The sequence below is a fragment of the Benincasa hispida genome, chromosome 5 (assembly GCF_009727055.1).
Source record: "Benincasa hispida cultivar B227 chromosome 5, ASM972705v1, whole genome shotgun sequence".
In the NCBI taxonomy this organism is placed as follows: domain Eukaryota; kingdom Viridiplantae; phylum Streptophyta; class Magnoliopsida; order Cucurbitales; family Cucurbitaceae; genus Benincasa; species Benincasa hispida.
The window spans coordinates 18,967,533-18,987,933 of record NC_052353.1 but is presented as its reverse complement, the minus strand read 5'-3'; the positions used below and the strand labels follow the sequence as shown (position 1 = coordinate 18,987,933).

Below are 20,401 nucleotides of genomic sequence, written 5' to 3'. Positions count from 1 at the left end.
GTGGACTTAATTTGAATCCTTGTTCGTTTGTTATATAATCTTATCTATCTAGTACACTATAATGAACTTATAATGGTTCAATCCAACTTGTTGGTAATCATTCTACCGAATGTTGATAAACTATTGATACACTAATGTCTCATTTGAACTTGAATTTTGAAAAAGTGTTGATATACTAATATACGTGAACAAATGTATTTTTAAGTACTCATACATACAATACACAAACGTTATATTTGAAATGAATTTTGAATTAATGTTGATATAACACTAATACACCAATGTTATACTTGAAATTCCTTTAGAAGGAATATTGATATACATGAAATTAGTTTTTAGTGAGTATTAATACAATATTGATACACTAATTTATAGTTTAATTAAAGTTTGAATAAGTGGCTATGAACGACTGATACACAAATACTATATATTTTTTAAATTGAATGAATTGAATTTTGAATGAGTGCAAATATATTATGGATCCACTATTGAGATACTTGAATTACATTTTAGATGAGTATTGATATACTACTGATGCAATAATATTATACTAGAAATGAATTTAGATCATAAGTGTTAATACTACTATTGATAAGCTAATGATGTATGTAAAATGAATTTTTAATGACAACTCATATACTATTAATACATCTATATTATATTTTAAATGAATTTTGAATTAGTGATGATAAACTACTGATACCCCCAATATTTAGTATTGCATTTTGAATGAATTATGATGTATCCAATGATACACTAATGATGTACTTGAAATTTGTTTTGAATTAATATTAATATACAATTGAAATACCAATGTTATATTTTAAGTATCATTTTGAATGATAGCCTTTATATTTGGTATATCAATAATATTATTGATATGTTTTATTTTTCTCTCAAATCAATCCAACTAATATACGAAATATGAGATGTATGTTATATAAGTGTAGTACAAAAATCCAGTCATTCCAATACAATGTAATATCATCAAATTACAACATGAGCAAGCAAGCAATCTCCTCTATCCATCCATCTAAATCTTCTCTTCTAATCCAAACCTTTTCTCACCTTCACCTTCAAGTACTAAGCTGTGCAAGTATTGCGCATTGGCAGTTCCTGTACTTTGAACCATCTTTGAGAAAGCACTTTCTTCCTTTGATAACAGTTCTTTCGGAGTGTTATACTCCAAAACCTAAACAGTAATATTAATAGGAACTTGGATCGATAAACTTGAAACAATATGCTAAATGAAAGAACTTTTTTGCAATTTATAATCTTTTAGCACATGAACATACCCGACCAGCTTCAAGTAAACCAAAAAAGTTACTTCACTCAACAAATCTATTGTTCTTCCGATTGTAGTATTCTTGTACTAGTCTAAGTAAAATCAAAATAGAACCAGTTGTAACAATTCATATGACAATAATGTATACAAAACCATCCACCACAAGGATTCTCCACAAAAGGAGGGAATAGATCTCACATTCAAAGCAAAACCCAAAGAAGCTAAATATCATGGCAAAACTGAATAACAGGAGCCCAAACAAAGCCAAAAAGAACCGTGGATATTGCATTGGTAATAGTCATACAAATCAAATTTAAAATTTTCTTTAAAAAACGTCCGATTATTGTTTATCGCGATTTTAATGTTCCATCTGAAGTTTTTCACCAAAAGCTAAATGCACTGCAGCTTATGTTTGATGAGTGATCATCCACCTCATGTTTGTCGAATAAAAGCTTGACCAAAGTATTTGATTCCCATCACCAAACGCATACATTTCCCACAAACTTCAAAAAACATACCTCAGCATCAAGACCAAACGTATTCCTCCTTATGAAATCCTTTAAATGTACCCTCTCCAAAGCTTCCCAAAGATCAGCATCATTATGATTGTTGAATGGATCGAGATTAAACCTAACAGTTCCTAGACAAAGTGAGAAAGAAAATGAACATAATGATAGCCAGGCAATATATTAATGGAATTTGATTTACATGGAATACAAGAGGATGAACGAAGTAGAAAGTGCTATATGCTACTTTGATACAAATTTTTTGACAATTATAGATTGCTAACCTGAAAAAAGAATGGGTGACTGTGGTATAATGCCAAGAACTTTTCTCAAATCTAGTAACCCAAACATTGCAACATCGAAACCATCAATCAATATTTTGCCCCTTTCCAATTCGACCATACGAAATAAGGCATTTATCATGCTTGATTTTCCGGCACCTGTTCGTCCGACAATTCCAACCTTTTCACAGGAAAGAATTGTGAAAGATAGACCATGCAAGACTGTTCGGAGCTCAGGTCTATATCGTAAGACGACACCCTCAAATTTTATAAGTCCAGATGAAGGCCATTGAGGAGGGGGGTGATTGCTCTCAATAATTGATGGAGTCTCTGAAGGAAAATCTATGTAGGTCCCAATGCGCTCAACAGAATTTAAACTGTTCTCAGCTATGCTTCCAAACCTTAATACACCTCTAAGCAAAGAGGTAATATTTAAAGCATAGCTAAGTAAAAGACCCATGGTGGATGCAAATGCTTGCTGGCTTTCTGCCTTGCCATTCTGCATCACAGCAAAAATGGTTGTAAGCCATATCATAAGACCACCCATGGTTTCTAAACGGACTGAAAGCCATCGATTTCCACTCATGTCCACAAGGGTAAATCTAGTATTATTGTCCATGGATTTCCCATTAATTTCAGCCATTCTATCGTAAGCTTTGTATGCACGAATAGTTGAAAGGCCATTTAAAGCTTCAGCAAATTGAGCATAAACTGGAGATCTACTTATAGACTCTAGCCGCTTTACTTCTCGAGCTGTGCTCTGTAGGGACAAAAAGAAAGAGTGAGAAAAAAACGGTTGGCCCTTGAATATATGCCCACTGTTCAAAGCTTAAAAAATGCTATATTATTATACCTAAAAAGAAAATAAACAGTGACTTGATTAAAAAAAATTGTAAGCTCAATTTTTAATTTTTAATTTTTAATTTTTGAAGGTATGCATGAGAGGTATTTCTTATTCCTTGAGTGGTGACTGGCGAGGAAAGCCTCAAATTTGTACCAGGGATTTCTCAATTAAATGTGCTGATTAGAATTAAGCAGTCATTCTAAGCTTATATGGAAAGGAAAGATTATAAGACACACAAAATATACCAGGAAACAATCTGAGCAATTCCTAATTCATAGCCGAGTGAATTAAGCTTCATTCAAATAATGTATGACAATAAAGTAGCAATAAGCATTGCAAAGAATCAACTTCACCACAATAGAACAAAGCATGCTGAAATTGATCAACATTTCAACTCAAAGAAAGCTAAACATGAAGTAGTTTAACTAAACTATATGCCTACCAAGCAACAGTAAGCAGATATCCTCACCAAGCCATTACCAAGAACTTACTTTACAGATTTAAATGACAGCTTGGTGTATTGATATGGGATAATAATATATCAATCTAAATTAATTGACCAAATTCGAAAAATATATGTTATCCAAGAATCCTGATCAAATTCAAGTTCCAAATAATGTGGAATAAACAATTTGTTCACTCGCAAGCTTGAAAGAATAGATAAACCAATCAAGCTTTTGAGGAAGAAGAACGACAATAAAAACGTTAACTTTGATTAAAAAATTTGTAAGTTCAATTTTTATTTTTTATTTTGAAGTTATGCATGAGAGGTATATTCTTATACATTGAGGTGACAGGTGAGGAAACCCTCAATTTTTATTAAAGATTTCTCAATCAAATGAGCTAGAATTAAGCCGTCCTTTTGTTGGAATTTCTATATTTGTATATGAATGTTTTTTCCTTTATATCTTTATTCTATCTTTTTCCTTTTTTGTCTTTATTATTTTCAATTTTGTAAAAGGTTTTCTCCTATATAAGAAGACCTAATCTGCACATATTGAATAAGAAAAAGAGGAGATTAATATTCTATTCCTCTAATTTCTACATGGTATAAGAGCATTAAGATTTTGAAACCTAAAACCTTACCTTCTGTCGCCCGATCAGCCTCTTTTTGTTCTCCGCCGGCGGTCACCAGAAGCATCGCCGCACACGTCAATCTCCGCCGGACGGCCGCTGAAGGTTGTCTCCGGCGAACGTGATTTTTGGTCGCACTTCTGTCAAACGTCAACTCTTCGCGTTCCACCTTGTCTGCATCATTGGCCGTCCTTTTTTGCTACTAAGTGTCGCCGTGAGTTCTTGCTGTCAATTGAGGTAGCATCACCATATCAGTTTTCTGCTAATTGCAGTCGCATTGCGATCTATTGATTGCCGCTTACAGTTGTGCCACCATCACCGTTGTTCGTCCGATCAGTCATCAACGCCGTGTCATCCGTCCAACCGCCGAAGTTCGCGAACCACTCAGGTTTTGCCACACGCACTAGTCAAATTGAGGTCGATCATGTAATTTCCAGCATCGATCTTTCGTATGTCACGGTTTCTTACAATGTTCACAAATTGGAGGGGTCTTTCCACTCTGTTTGTCATTCTCTGATCCAGATGACTTGACTCCAAACGCAGCAGAGTCAAGGGAATTAGGCGTTGTACCATTCATAGCACTAGTTCGATCCTCTTCCAATCTGACCTCTGAGCAAACTTCCATCAGGGACGACATTGATCTTTGTCCCAAATTTCGGCTCCGAACACCATCAAATTTCGAGTTTAAGCCAGTCAGAAAATCATATATGCGGTCAACCTCCTCAATCTTCAAATACTGAACCCCATCGACTGGGCAATTCCAAACTATTTCCCGACACAGATCCATTTCTTGTCATAATAGTGATAATTTATTGAAATAGAATGTTACATCGAGAGTCCCCTGCTTGCACTCATGCACCTGTTTTCTCAATGTATAAAGGCGTGAAGCATTCTGCCTCTTCGAATAAAGTTTCTGGACAGCTTCCCAGATATCCCAAGCGGAAGCTGAGGAAAAAAGAGGCTTCCGATCTGAGGTCCATACTGTTTATTGAAATTGAGCGGAGGAGAGAATCCCCCCCCCCCCCATATACGTTCCTGAGGATCCCCAGGATTTGGTCTGGGTATCTCCCCTATTAGATACTCGAACTTGTGCCGTCCCTCGAGAACCATCCTCACAGATTGTGACCAAGCAAAATAGTTCTGGCCATTAAGTTCTTCGCCAATAGAAATTCCTGCAGAATTGCCTACAGACCCAGACATAATGTTTGTGAAAGGTAAAGTAGGGTAAGCAGTTACCGAGTTTCTGAACATAATGGAACTCCCGGGTATGTATCTAGTAGAAAATCAGTTGACGGATTGGCCATAGATCTAACGGCTGCCCCAAGCGTAGAAATCTGCTGCTGCAAATTTGCCAGTTGCTGTTAAACGCTAACAGTCCAATTAAAAATTGTTGTAGGTTGTTTTTGCCCATAGACCCCTGATGATATCGTTTCTGCCGGAGTGGGAAGACCAACTTGAGCCGCTGGCTGACCAGAGGGTAAAAAGTGGGAGAAAAAAGCTTGCTGTAATGGGTTGGGCTGGACCGGGTTTGATTGGACCGGGCTCGGCTGGAACGGGTTCGAGTGGACCAAGTTCGGCTGGACAGGTTGGTTTTTCTGGACCGACTGGTTCGGGTGGTTTGGTGGGCTGTGGTAGATCAAGAGGCCGGGCAAGTTCGGAAGGCTGGGTAGTTCAAGGTAGGCAGAGGTCTGGTTCGAATTCATTGAGGGATGGAAGGTCGAGGAATTAGGCAAAGAAGACAAAGGGGGAAAGGACGAAAGATGATAGGACAACTGACCTGGAAAATCTCCACTAATTGTGTCTGGGTTGCGATCGTTAACGATTAGCGGCTGGAACGACGGAATCGTCGACGGCAAGCGTTCGTGTCTGGGCTGGACCGGCAGAAGATGTTCGAGTCTGGTTGAAGTCGTAGAATCATTTTGGATCGGACCAAATACGAGTCTCCAGTAGCGATGGAGGTCCTCCGATGGCAGTGACGGCTGGATCGACGAGAAGTTGTTGTCCCGTGTGTTGGATTTGAATCGATCCAAGTAATGACCGTAGATATTGGTCGACAACAGCCCTAATTTCAACACTGTGAGAATTTTCCCTTGAAGTTCCATCCCTTGCTAGAGTCAATGACTAACTCTTCTATTCCAGCGAGATTCTCATCACCATGCTCTGATACCATCTTGAAAAGTTAGGATAGAAAAGAAAACACCAGAGTTACGTGGAAAACCCTAGATAAGGGAGAAAAAACCACGATAAGAGTTTTTATTTTTAATTCAGATACACAGTACACATTATAGGGACATGTATAAATAACCAAATAATAAGAAACCCTAGACTGTAAAAACCCATAAAAGACCAAAACGCCCTTAGGGCTAAATTACAATTTCAACAAAGGTATTCACAGTTGTACCAAACATCCTATTGCAAACTTTATGTCATATCAATATCCAGGATTGATGACTTGTTTGTCCCAAAGAATATACATGAGGCTTAGATGATCCAAATTGGAAATTAACAGTAATGGAGGAGATGAATGCTCTAAAACAAAATGGAACTTGGGAAATAGTAGAATTACCTAAGAATAAGAAACCAGTGGGGTGTAAATGGGTGTTCACCATAAAATGTCATGCTGATGGTAATGTTGAAAGATACAAGGCCAGACTGGTAGCTAAAGGATTCACTCAGACATATGAAATTGATTATCAGGTAACATTTTGTCACACCCCCTCCCGAGCCTTATCACCCAGACTGGAAGAGGATGTGAAGACAGCCAACACCACCCTTTTGTGACATCAATTGCTCGACCCTATCAGCTTGAAAGCTAGGTTGCTATAACTCAATAATGAATATAAATAATTAAACATACTGTTTTATATGTTTTTATCCTAACTATCCTAATGACTTCCAATTAACATGATCCAAGTCCCGCCCTGTGAGATAAAATTAATTCAGACCTCTGGTGGCTCTCCCAACCGATCTGCTTCTGCAACCTTGAGAGGGGAAAGAAAACAAAACATGGGAAACGTGAGTTATAAGCCCAGTGAGTGGTGCCTTTATAAGGAATCAAACTTAACTATAGAAATTCATTTTTGGGAAAACAATTCCACAATCAAATATAAATCACATAATAATAAATGTAACCTCCCCAGCCTGCCAGCTGGATATTCCTAGCATGATCATGTAATCCCAACCCTCAGGTATTCTCCGCGAATAACCTGCAAGGGCCGATGTGGGATAAATCTCAACACCCTATAACCCACCGAATGTGCACATGTTGACATTTCCTGTTAAACATGTTGGGTATGCTGACAATCCCAGCCAAGCAACCACAAAGCATGCTAACAATATTCCGGGTACAAATCTAGTTCTCAATACAACTACTCATGCATTATAATAACACAACAACAAATCCAGACAAAATACATTTCCTAATCATGCCAACATTTGATATATAACCTATAAATAAATACATATATATATATATCATTCATATACATATATATAGAAATGAATCATACAAACAATGGAGTAACCACTCAAAGTTCCTCCTGTAAGAATTCTTTTAGGCAGCTCCTTGTCTTGCTCCTTGGATTCCTCCTTTTTCCAAGAATTTCAAATTAATCCATTATTTTTTCAATAATCTCAATTTATTCACAAATAACCTTAAAAATCATGATAACCAGCTTACCCACTTAAAATAACCCAAAGATAGACTGAGCTATTTCAAAATAGCTTCTTAGAGGTTATTTTGACACTTTGGGAGGCATTGGGAAGCAGAGGGACGTGTCGGTGCGCGCAGATGGGCAGAGGGACACGCTGGGCAGTTGTTCCTGCACAGACAACAGTGGGCGCCTGGGCGCACGTCTAGCTAACCGCGTGGACGATGCGGCGTGTGTCTGCCTGGTGATGAAAGCGCACACGCTGGGTTGGCGGAAAAGCATGACAAGGCTGCTGGCGACAACCTATGCATGCCACTGGACCACTTTACCTCTAATGCAGGTTCCCTCTTCTTTAGCACCCCAAACGCATTAGAAGCCCGATATCCCTCACTACAGTCCTCTCCGAATATTTTCGCTCTGATTTCACTCAAATGGCCCGAGTGAGTTAAAAGAGTTCTTCGTCCCAAGCCCCCTATTTATAGGCGTCCAAAATCTCCCCCAGCCCGACACCTCCTGCTTGACTGCATGGCCAGTCGTCTTCTCCTCTTGTTGCCAATGCAACCCCTTGCCACAACGACACTGAAGTGTCTTCTTTTCCTTTAGCTAATGTACCAGTCTCTCCTTGCATGCATCCTCAGCCGTCCACTTCAATTGCATGAGATCTCCGATTCCCCAGCTCGTCACATGTCTAGACGAGTTGGTACTTCCGACTTGTCCTCCAAGTTCTACCTCATCAACGCATCACCCTTCAACTTGGTTGCATGCTTGCTTGGCCGTACGACTTAAACCTTATCAGCCCTTAGGTCTCTTATCAACGCACCACCTATGCCGTACTAATTATCAAGACATCGCAAGTCCTTTCTTGGCCGCATACCTTTCTTCTCTCACATGGCTTACTCTTGGCATATGCGCTCTACACTAGGCCTATGACCCTCGTAATCTTCCAATGCATAGTGCTTGCTCCAGCCTTGTCCTATGCGCCCATATGCCCTCGTAGGTCCTTAGTGCATAGCGTATTACCAACACATACCCTGTCTCTTATACACATCTAGATGTGTATAAGAGACAGACACTAGGCCTATGACCCTCGTAATCTTCCAATGCATAGTGCTTGCTCCAGCCTTGTCCTATGCGCCCATATGCCCTCGGATGTCCAACGCATAATACATCACCAACGTATAGTAACCTTTGGGTCTGTCTCTTATACACATCTAGATGTGTATAAGAGACAGCTCCAGCCTTGTCCTATGCGCCCATATGCCCTCGGAGGTCCTTGGTGCATAGCGTATTACCAACACATACCAACCCTTGGGTCAAACTAAGTCTCAGCTCAATGCCTCATGGTTTGTCTTACCATCACCTAGCCTCTTGCTAACGTGTACCTCATGACTAACGTTAGTATATCCTTGTTGCTTTCCAACGTCCTTAGTCTCTTGCTCAAGACCAACGCAATCTGACTGTGCAAGCCTTATGTACCGCAAGCCTTTGCAACGCATAGACACTTCACCATGCAGCTACCATGGCTTGGCTCATCATCTAGTTCATCGTTTAGTTCTTTCGCTCATCGCCTAGCTCATCATCTAGTAATCTCTCGTTGTCGCTCATCATCCAACGCATAGCCCATCGCATAGCGCCTGCACCTATCGCATAGTACTTACACCCCATCGCATAGCTTCATCGTCTAGTGATCTCTCGCTCTCAACGATCTCGCTATCGCGTGGCTCTAGCTCATCACGTAGCTCTAATGCCTATCGTCTAACGCATTACACACATCAGTCTAGCGCGTCCGCTTATCGTGTAACGCCATCGTCTAGCGTCTACGTCTACCGCGCTACGGCCATCGTCTAGCGCTTTGCCTATCGTGTAGTGCTCACGCTCATTGTGTAGCGCCCATCATGTAGCTCTTGTGTCTATCGCCCAGCGCCCACGCCTAACGTCCACGCTTATCGTCTAGCGTGCCCCAGCTCATCGTTTAGCGCTATCGTCTAGTGCTATTGTCTAGCGCCGCATGTAGCTACGATCATTCGCGTGCATCACTCCAACGCACAACACCTTGCGCATACTAGTCAGCACGCATGCCCAGCCTCAATGCCATGCGCCTTGTGCTCACTGTCTTGCCCTCTCGCTCTTGCTCACGCATCCTTGTATCATCCCAACGCATGAGCAACCTTTGGCAACGCCTCTTGCCAATGCTTCGGCCAACATGCGTCCAAACCTCACAAGCTCAACGCATAACCTCTATAAACTTAGTTTTATTAGAGTCTCATGCGTTAATGTTTCCTAACACCAAACATGGTTTCTTTTTGACTTCATACTTAGCCAAACTTTTACTAGTTAAGGCTTATCTCAAAGCTACTCAAAGAAAATCTATTCAACATTTAGAATTTCCCTTTTCCTTAACATATGATTTAACTGATACTTAGTTAATTTCCTTAATGTCATGCTTAAGTAGGAAAAATTGAAATTCGGGTTTCACACATTTGCCCTGTTGCAAAAATTAACTCTATTAGAGTTCTTTTGTCTCTTGTAGTTAATTTAGATTGGCCGCTTTACCAACTTGATGTGACAAATGCTTTTCTGAATAGTGATCTTGAGGAAGAGGTCTTTATGAGTTTACCACCAGGTTTTAAGAAGGAGATTGGCTGTAGTAAAATTTGCAAATTAAAAAAATCTCTCTATGGTCTTAAACATTCCCCATGAGCTTGGTTTGAGCGTTTTGGAAAAGTTGTGTCCAGTTATGAATTTCTTCAAAGTCAAGCAGATCATACATTATTTTATAAACATTCAAAGAATAATGAAATCTCAATTTTGATTGGTTATGTAGAAGATATTTGTTGATTTATGAAAATATTTTATTTTATTTGATCTTAATATTTTGTTAGATTCTTTTTTTTTCTGTCAATATTTTCCTTATTTCATTAAGTTTGTATTATATTTAAATTAGGGACAATATACTCTTGTAATATGAGAAAAAGAATATATTTTACATATGGTATCAGAGAATAATTATACTCAAGCCCTAAAACCCTAATTTTCTAACAAACCTAAAAAAAGAAAAACCCTAGGAGTGTTGCTGCCGCCGCCGACCTTTTCCCTTGTTCATTGCTGTTGCGAGCATTCAGAGACCGCCGTTCGTCGTCTTTTCGCTGGGTTCGTCAATTTTCAGGGTTCGCAATTGACAGCATCTCCTCGTCCAATCACTTTTCAAGGTTCGCAGTCGACGTGGGTTCGACAGCCTTGTTCTACTGCTCATAGCCGACGGCCACTGCCACTACTCAGCCGATCTACCGTTTTGTTCACAGCCGCATTCCCTTTGAGTTTGTGTTTTCTTTCAGCAATATGGCAGACCCTAAGGCACCAATTACAAAAGTTTGCGACAATCATATCCAATCAACTGGTCCCACTATCCAAATTACCACCATTCGACTTAATGGGGAAAATTTTCTTCATTGGTCCCAAAGTGTTCGGATGTATATTCATGGACAAGGGAAGATTGACTACATCACGAGAGAAAAAACTGCCCTTAGTCCAAATGACCCGTCATCCGCAGGGTGGGACGCTGAAAACTCCATGGTTATGACTTGGCTTGTCAATTCCATGGTTGAAGACATTGGCTCCAATTACATGTGCTACTCTACTGCCAAGGAATTATGAGACAGTGTAACTCAGATGTATGCTAATTTAGGCAACCAGTCACAAGTGTTTGAGTTGAACCTGAAATTGGGTGATATACGACAAGGAACTAACTCAATTACACAATATTTTCACTTCCTTAAACGGATTTGGCAAGACCTTGACCATTCACTCCCTTGTGGATTTTGTATCTTGAGCATATTAGTCTATTTTCATCGAAAAGTTTTATTTTATGTCCAGAAAAATATCGCACTGAACTAAGATTTTCTATTATTACTTACTTAAGGTGCACACTCAATTTGACGAGAAAAGTAAGAACTACATATATATGTGTAAAATGTATTATTTTTCTCATATTACAAGAGTACAATGTCCCTAATTTAAATAGAGTACAAACTTAATGAAATAAGGAAAATATTGACAGAAAAAAAAAAGAATCTAACACAATATTTACAGCAAATAAGATAAAATAAAATAAAAGATTTACGTAAATCAATATATATTATAACAAACACAAAACTGGATGATGATACTCATGGTAAAAAGTTCCCACCTCACTAAAACATTCCAACTGACTACACCTGTTTCTCTTTCTTCCTGCTTAATAAGAACAGGTTTTTGTTCTTTATAATTCTTTGAAGGATTAGCATCCTTTTCAAAATCCTTAGCCATCCCACTAGCAGGAAGATCGGGTGATTTTTTATTATCACTGGTTTGACTATCTTCCTTTTCCTCACTTGTATCTTCCATTTTACCTGCACTTTCCATTAACCTTTTGAACAACTTGCCATTTTCATAAAGTTCCTCATATGTTCCTTCCTCCTTCACCACACCTTCATGAACAAGGATAATTCTGTCAACTTGCAAAAGAAAATGCAGTTGATTCGTCACAAGAACTCTCATTTTCCCTCTTAGATCTCCCCTAATGCATTTTTCAAAAACCTGTCAATCGTAGGATAGCTACATGAGAGTATAATAGTAAATGATAAGAAAAAGAATACTGAATGCAAATAATAACCAAACTGAATCTACCACCAATTAAAATAGGGAAAACAGGAAACTGAAGATTACTAAGGCTGCTGTCCTTAACGTTGATTACCATGCTAATAACAATTATTATTAACAATAATAAGGAAATAAGTTATTGGATGAGCCTTTTGCATAATGCTTATACACTTCTAAAAGACTTTTCAAATCCCCTTGGATTTATCACGTTTACATCAGGTAACGATAGATGAAGGGGTTATTTTTGTTATAAGATATATTTAAATTAATATGTATAGTCGTTCTTTATTACAATTCTGTATATCCTAGATTAGGGGTGCAAGATTCTGCTACTTTGTAAAAACTTTCTGATTAGTAATGAGAAGGGAGATTTTATTGAGGCCTGATTCCATGCGTTCTTTAATGAGAGAGTCTGGTCTGATTTCTTCACTTTTGGGTTGGCTAGAGACTTCAAAAAGCGAGGATGATGCTTGCTTGGAGTAGCCACTCTAAATGCGTGAGTCAAGCAATTCATTAATGATTGGTGCCGTTTTGTCTTCCTGGTGAGAATATGAAGAGTCAATTGACAAATTCTTTTGAAATAAATCTTTGGCACCTTTCAGAGGGGATGCTGAACGGCTGCAACTTTTGAACCTCCTTTTAGTAGCATTCTCTCTCTTACCATAGATTGTCTGATGATTATAGAGCTTTCACATCTAGAATAACAAATCTATTTGTGCCAAGGAATATACAGGAAGCCTTGAATGATCCGAATTAGAACTTAGCAATTATGGAAGAGATGAGTGCTATAAAAGAAAATGGCACGTGGGAAGTTGTTGAGCTTCCAAAAAATAAGAGAATAGTAGGATGTAAATGGATGTCTACTATAAAGTGAAAAGCTGATGAGAACGTTGAAAGATACAGAGCAAGGCTGGTTGCTAAAGGCTTTACACAGACCTATGGGATTGATTATCATGAAACATTTACCCCTGTTGCAAAAATCAATTCCATTAGAGTATTGTTATTTATTGCAGTTAATTATGAGTGGCATCTTTATCATCTTGATGTAAAAAACGCCTTCCTTATTGGTGAGCTTGAAGAGGAGGTATTTATGAACTTACCACCGGGGATTGAAGCCACCCTTGGAACCAACAAAGTTTGCAAGTTAAAGAAATCTCTTTATGGTCTTAAGCAATCTCCTAGCGCATTGTTTGGGCGATTTGAGAAAGCAGTGACAGGTTATGATTTTCATCAGAGTCAAGCAGTTCATACCATTTTCTATAGACATACTAGTCATGATAAAATGGTTGTTTTAATAGTTTATGTTGATGATATCATTCTTACAAGTGATGACGAAGCTGAGATAAACAATTTCAAAGGCAAGCTAGCTAATGAATTCCAAATTAAAGACCTAGGAACCTTGAAATACTTCCTAGGGATGGAATTTGATATCATTCTCACATATTAGAAAATTGACCACCAAACTGAACCAAACCGTTTCCACCCCTAGTTTGATGTTGAAAAAGCTACGGTTTTTTTATTTCCTAGATCTGATATCATCTAAGTTTGAATGGAGTCAAATATTTTTGCATTCCAATGAATTAACCATAAAATATAAAGCCTTCTTACATAGGAGAAAGGCTAAATATATAAAAGGAAAGTATCCTAACAAGAATAACATAATATCCTGAATGATTTTAAAAATAATCAATATATTTGCAACCAACACGATATTAGGATGTACAGTCTGAAGTAATGACAAATAGATTTTGTTTTTTTCTTTTTTATTAAAAAGAAAATATTTTAAATAAAACTAGAAATTCAATCCCATAAAAGAAGCTAGAAAGGTACCTTAGACCACATTAAACAAATGTTTAGAAAATGTGTGGCATACTGAGAAACACAAAATTATAAGCGTCATTATTTTCGAGCACATTAAAAACTTAAATCATACGTACATGCATGAAATATCCTATGGCAAGTTATGTCAACTTACTGTAGCATTAGAAATCCATGCAACTTGTGGAACATATGCAACACTTCCTGAAATAATAACACTAGAATCTGCAGCTGCTGGAAGTTCTCCGAGCATTGCTGATATTAGTGATGTCTTTCCCTCCCCTGTACTTCCAACAACTGCGACTAAGATACCGACTGGTATGTCCAAATTGATGTTTGATAATGTGGGCTTCTCAGCCTAGTTAAGAAGTAATACAATGACTAAGATGAAAAATTGAACCATAGGAAAGCAATATATAGAAAGTACATGTTGAAATGAAAACGATCTCTAGAATTTTATCCGAGAAAAGAATCTCATTCAATCATAACTCTCTTTGGTACTAAGGCATTTTGTAGGCAAGCTTCTATCAGTGTGCAAAGTTATTAGCTTAATTGAGATAAGATTTAATGATACCAAAGTCCAGGCTTAGCTCAACTGAGATAAGATTTAATGAGACTGAGCCCTTGTTGCGGCCCAGGCTTCTAGATCTGCTGCTTTATTCTGGTTCCAATAATTAAGAATTATTTGCCCCTACTTGAGGGAAAAGCCCGATCACCAACTAAGGCCCCTAAAGAGAATACCCGCAGCTACCTCAACTAATGATGCAGTGCCGGAATAAGAATTAAGACTCTTTGTAGTAGTGTGTTCATTAAGTAATTTTAATAATGATGAAGTCCAGCAATAAGATTAAACATATTAATAGTAGTTTGTTTATTACGTTACTTTATATGAAAGTTAGATTTAATTAATCAAAAATATGTTTGATGCCTACCCAAATACACACACAATATACAGCAAAAAGAAAAAAGAAATAAATAATAATAATATCATAATAAAATAAAAAAATCCTTGGTAAAGAGAGAGTACACCTCTGGATCCCAGGAAAAGTTTCAATTCTTGATTGAGATGGCCGGAAGTTTTGGATTTAATGGTGGGCTTGGAAGCAAAACTCTCTCTTCTGCAAGAAGCAGCTCCTCTAGGGATACTTTTGCATTTACCACCTGAAAATCGATGGCAACTTAAGTAACACAATCAAAATAAAACAATAACATCATTATGCCTTTTGCTTAAAAGTGTTAAGCTTGAAAACTCAGGAATCCAAATGCAACCTAAGTCAAATCTCAAAGTCCAAAAGTATATCTTTCCCTATATTTTGTACACAAATCAGTAAATATATACACAATCCATACTTCAAAAATAAAAAATAAATAAGAAAACAAGCAAGTGTCAACAACTAAAGCCATCATTGTATAGGTTATATACAAGTAAATGTAAGGCTCATATCCAAGCCGGAAATTCTGAAGAACAAAATTTTGAAAAGCATATAAGTAGAGAACCTGAGTTATTATATTAGGAAGCATGAGTAGAGGAAACCGTAGCACTGCAAATAATGAAAGTGACGTAAATGCCCCAGATGGAGTCAAGTCTCCCCCACAAGCCGTAAATAATCCAAAGCAGTCACAGTCACCAAAACAGGAATGCTATTCAATATGAAACTATTTAACTGCAAAAACAAGTAAATTTGTTAAAATACAGAAGTGGAAAATAGAGAAAGTTCACATGAATTCCATTATCTAAATTCCTTCGGGGTTATTAAGTTATATAGCTATGTATAGCAGATTAGCAAAAATACTGTTTTAACATTCAAAAATGGCCACCAAAAAAAAATTGATATGCAGGAAAAGTGATCCTATTAAACATTAAAGAGATCAACTATTGCAACTGAACATCGAAAACCTGTTTCAACACTCAAAAATGGCCACCAAAACAAATTGATATGCAGGAAAAGTGAACCTATTAAACATTAAGGAGATTAACTATTGCAACTGAACATTGAAAACCTGAAAAACATTAGTGTTATAATTCTATAGTTATGGTTTTCCATCCTTGTAAATATTTTGTGATATTTTCCTTTTCTATGCTTTGTACACTTGTATATATTCATATCTTTGGTGAATGAATAGATCATTCTCATTCTTTCTCAAACCTAAGAGTTTTACATGGTATCAGAGCTCTCTAAACAAACTTAGGGTTTTGTGAACAGGGGTTTGAGAATTTAGAACCCGTTTGTGATACGTTTAGGGTTTTGTGGAGAGGTGAGTTTACAGTTTTGCTCACAGTCGCCGTCTTTGGTTCGTTCGCCGTCGTTGCCGCCGCTGCCGAAAAAAAAAAGCTGTTTTTTTCGACACTGCCCAATCCAACGAGGAGTCCAGCCGCCAATCTACAAAACTCCAAAGTCCGATTTCCATCTGACCAGTGCGTGAGGCTCACGCATCGCTTGTTCCAACCTGCTGTCCGTCCACGCGCCGGTGCGTGTAGGCACATGCGTCGTCGTTTGTCATCCGTCTATCTCTATGTTGAAGAGTCTTCGTCCACAACTTCAACATTTGTCTTCTTTAGATTGTGAGTCATGTCAGTTTGCTAAATTTCATCGTTTGAGTTCGTATCCTCGAGTCAATAAATGAGCTAGTGCTCCTTTTGAATTAATCCATTCTGATGTTTGGGATCCATGTCCTGTTGAGTCCAAAGGAGAGTTTAGGTATTTTGTTACATTTGTCGATGACTATTCTCGTGTTACATGGTTATATTTAATGAAAAGTCGTTCTGAGTTACTTTCTCATTTTCATAACTTCCATGCTGAAATTCAAACTCAGTTTAGTGGTACTCTTAAAATCCTACAAAGTGATAATGCTAAGAAATATTTCTCTCATACACTCAAGTCTTATTTAGATGCCCATGGCATTCTTCATCAATCTTCTTGTGTTGATACTCCATCTCAAAATGGGGTTGCAAAACGAAAGAATCGTCATCTCCTTAAGACAGCCAGAGCTTTGATGTTTCAGATGCATGTTCCAAAATCCTTTTGGGCTGATGCTGTTTCCACAACTTGTTTCTTAATAAATCGCATGCCCTCTTCCATTCTTAAGGGTGAGATACCTTTTCGTACTTTATGCTCCAAGCAACATTTGTTTCCCATTCCACCCAAAATATTTGGTTATACCTGCTTTGTTCGGGATGTTCGGCCTCAGCATACCAAGCTGGATCCAAAGTCCTTAAAATGTATTTTCCTTGGTTATTCCCGTGTCCAAAAGAGGTATCAGTGTTATTGTCCTAGTCTAAATAAATATTGAGTCTCTCCTGATATCACGTTTTTTGAACATACCCCTTTTTTTCATCACCGTCTTTCTCTTCGAATAAGAGTCAAGGGGAGCATGAGGAATTAGAGGATAATTTCCTTGTCTATACAGTTATTTCTCCTTCCGGTCCTCTTCCTGATTCATCTTTACCTGTGGCTACCTCTACTCTTCCTCCCATCGTTAAGGTCTATACTCGACGACAACCTCCTTCAGTTCCATTTCCTGTACCAGAGTTTTTTTCGTCATTGGATCTAGAAACGGGTGATGATCTTCCTATTGCTTTTCGTAAAGGTAAACGTACATGTATTCATCCTATTTCCTCTTTTGTTTCATATAAAAGAGTAGAGGTAGCCACAATAGTAGAGGCCTTGGGGACAACTTTGATTTAGGACAGAGGTGTGAACAATTGAAATCATTCCACTTTCATTTTCCCGTGATTTTGGGCATAACTGACTTTTCTTTCGTAGACTTTCATTTTGGATTGCATTTTTTAGGAAACCCCGTCAAAATGGGTATCAACGTATTTCCGCTCGTAGACAGACATCCAGATTGTGAAAGTTGAAAAACCCCCGTCTTTTTGGGCGTCAAGTCAATTTCCCTCGTAGATGATGATTGAAATCGCACTTCTTGCTAAAACAGCGTCTTTTGGGTATCCAGGGATTTGAACTCGGTGACGAAGATTGAAATTGCTGAAATTTGATCTCCATATATATGAAAAAAGAAAGTCGTTTTCTTTGTCTTCTCTCTCTTAGCCGAGCTACTTTATTGGGTTGAGGACTAGAATGCTTGCTTTCAGCTTTCAAAAAAAGAGGAAAGGGTTCTTATCGAGATAGAAGGAAGTACGCCTGGATCAGTAACTGATGCTGATGAAAGATAGGCTATGGGATGCATTTGGAGCGGATGCATGGTCCTCCCAAAGGACACACGAACTAGTCACTCGTGAATAAAGACTGTTCCCATATACGACCCAACAGGCCCATACGCCCAAAGAGGCAACATATATAAGGAATAGACAGCTCTAGGTATCGATGAAGGAGCGTTAGAATTCCTCAATCGGGGAAATTGTCCCTTCCTCTCGTGAGAAGATGGTTCCGTGTCCCTCCGAACAAAAGTCGTTGTATATAACGTCATGGTTGTTTTCCTTCCCTCTTCAAAGACATGTTAATTTGATAGTTCCATCGGTCCCGATAAAGATGTAAATGTCAAAGAAAGAGAGATAGATTCACTACATGGATTAGTGGATCTACTTTCCTAGTAACGAGATCTGAGGAAAACTGGTTCATCAATAGCATAGAATGGATGTACCAGCTTTTTGTAAATAAAGGAAGAGAAAGGTGCTTGGCCTTTCTTGTCTCAATCCCAACTGCTAGTTCTCAATAGTGTACACCCGTAACTGAACCTGTATAGACGGTGTCTATTCATCCATGGCAGTCAAGCTCTTCTGGTCTGTGTTCGCTACCTGGGGATGAACAAGCTTCCCGAATCCACGTCCATAGCTTTACAGTCTCTTTTTCAATGGTAGTGAATCTCTCTCTGCTGTGCTTGTTGGTATGGGAAGAAAAGTCGTGATAGGCCCTCTCCCTGGTACTTTTACTTCAACCTGTAATCTTTGCCTGGGAATTGGAATTTCTCCTGCGACGAAGACAATCCATGACGATCAAACCCACATAGATAGGGACAGGCCTTCAAACAGCACGTGTCGGGTCCGTCTCGGTAGGCTCAGCCAGAGCAAGATCTGTCATAGCTCGATCCCTTGATGGATAAATAAATGCCTTTGTCCCTAGAAGTCTGGCTTCCACAGACTACAATAAAAAACCCCTGCCGTAAACCGTCTTGCTCTTTGACCTTATCGAGATACTGCGCGTATCGCTTCTTTTTTTTGTCCCATCAGGCATCCATTGCATCACGTGAATTCTTGATCCCCTCATTTCAACACCACCACCTGTGCTTCAAAACGGAGTTTTTGTGCGCGCTATCAGACTTAGGGATCAGTTCATCATCACTAAAAAAAAACCTTCCTTTCGAAAAGATCCCATCAAAATGTCTATAGTCGCATACATATCCCGTTATATATTTGATTGTTTGCTCGATTTGGCATGATGAGAATCGACTCGAAGATCAAAGACTTCGCCATCTCGATTGCTAAAAGCGAATTAAAAAGATCGATTTCCTGCTTCTGCAAAGGGTGGAAAAGGCTCATATGCTCTCTTCGGTTGAGCTGTCCACGACACCAATCCCTCTTTCCTGTAAATATCGATTTTCCTTTTCCCGGTCTTTTGTCCTGTAACAGCAGTCACATCTGGAATCTCGAATCTATCTCTTAGCTGGTCTGGTCCAACCCCTTTTTGTTTGATGACAATCGGGAAGACCTTGCTAGCGAAGGAAGCAAGAAAAGGGATGCCATTAGTTTAAAAGGTAGACTTCTCTTTTCTCGCTTGTTCCCGACGCCTGTTTAGGAGTGCATATGAGTTCATGAGTGCATGAGTCAAGGTGCGCTTTTCTTCCAATCGAATAGATTCTATTAAAGCAAAACCAAGAGGAGAAGAAGAAAGATTAAAGATTTACAATACTCGAGATAAAGAGGTCAACAAAGAATTCTTTGAGCTATCGATGAAATGGCCAGTAGAGTTTGATTTCAGCATTGAGAACTTCTTTCTTAATCCGAGAGGATTGAATCTGTACTTCCTTCCCTTTAGAGTCAGATCTCTTCAAACCTTTTTAGAAAGAAAGTGTAATAGCCATGCCCCCCCTGAAACTTGGCAAAAAGCCCTTTCCTATTTACTCCTAAATTGAGAATCAAATTCCATTTTGATGCGGGTGGAGACTCTCAATAGTTCATCGTAAGGCCTACATCTGCTCTTCTAGTGAAGTTAGAAAAAAGCCTACTAGCTGACGCACGAAAATCGGAGATCTTATTGTCTTGTGAATCTCCAAACAAAACTTCGCTACAGTCGCCAAATGGAATTTCATTAGCATTTACATAGCCTCTAAAACTAGGGAAGGCATGT

The 20,401-nt window shown here is 38.5% G+C and overlaps 1 protein-coding gene and 1 pseudogene across 1 annotated transcript; both read right to left on the bottom strand.

Moving 5' to 3' along the window:
* Positions 1–963: 963 nt before the first annotated feature.
* On the bottom strand, positions 964–5,190 carry LOC120077248 (ABC transporter C family member 2-like). The gene is made up of 6 exons (XM_039031145.1): positions 5,022–5,190; positions 4,459–4,779; positions 4,293–4,393; positions 2,076–2,832; positions 1,804–1,925; positions 964–1,192 (listed from the first exon to the last, which is right to left on the bottom strand). Exons 1-6 carry the CDS (start codon positions 5,188–5,190, stop codon positions 1,034–1,036), a joined length of 1,629 nt encoding a protein of 542 aa, XP_038887073.1. The 3' UTR covers positions 964–1,033.
* Positions 4,008–17,571, bottom strand: LOC120077247 (annotated as a pseudogene).
* Between the last annotated feature and the right edge of the window lie 2,830 nt (positions 17,572–20,401).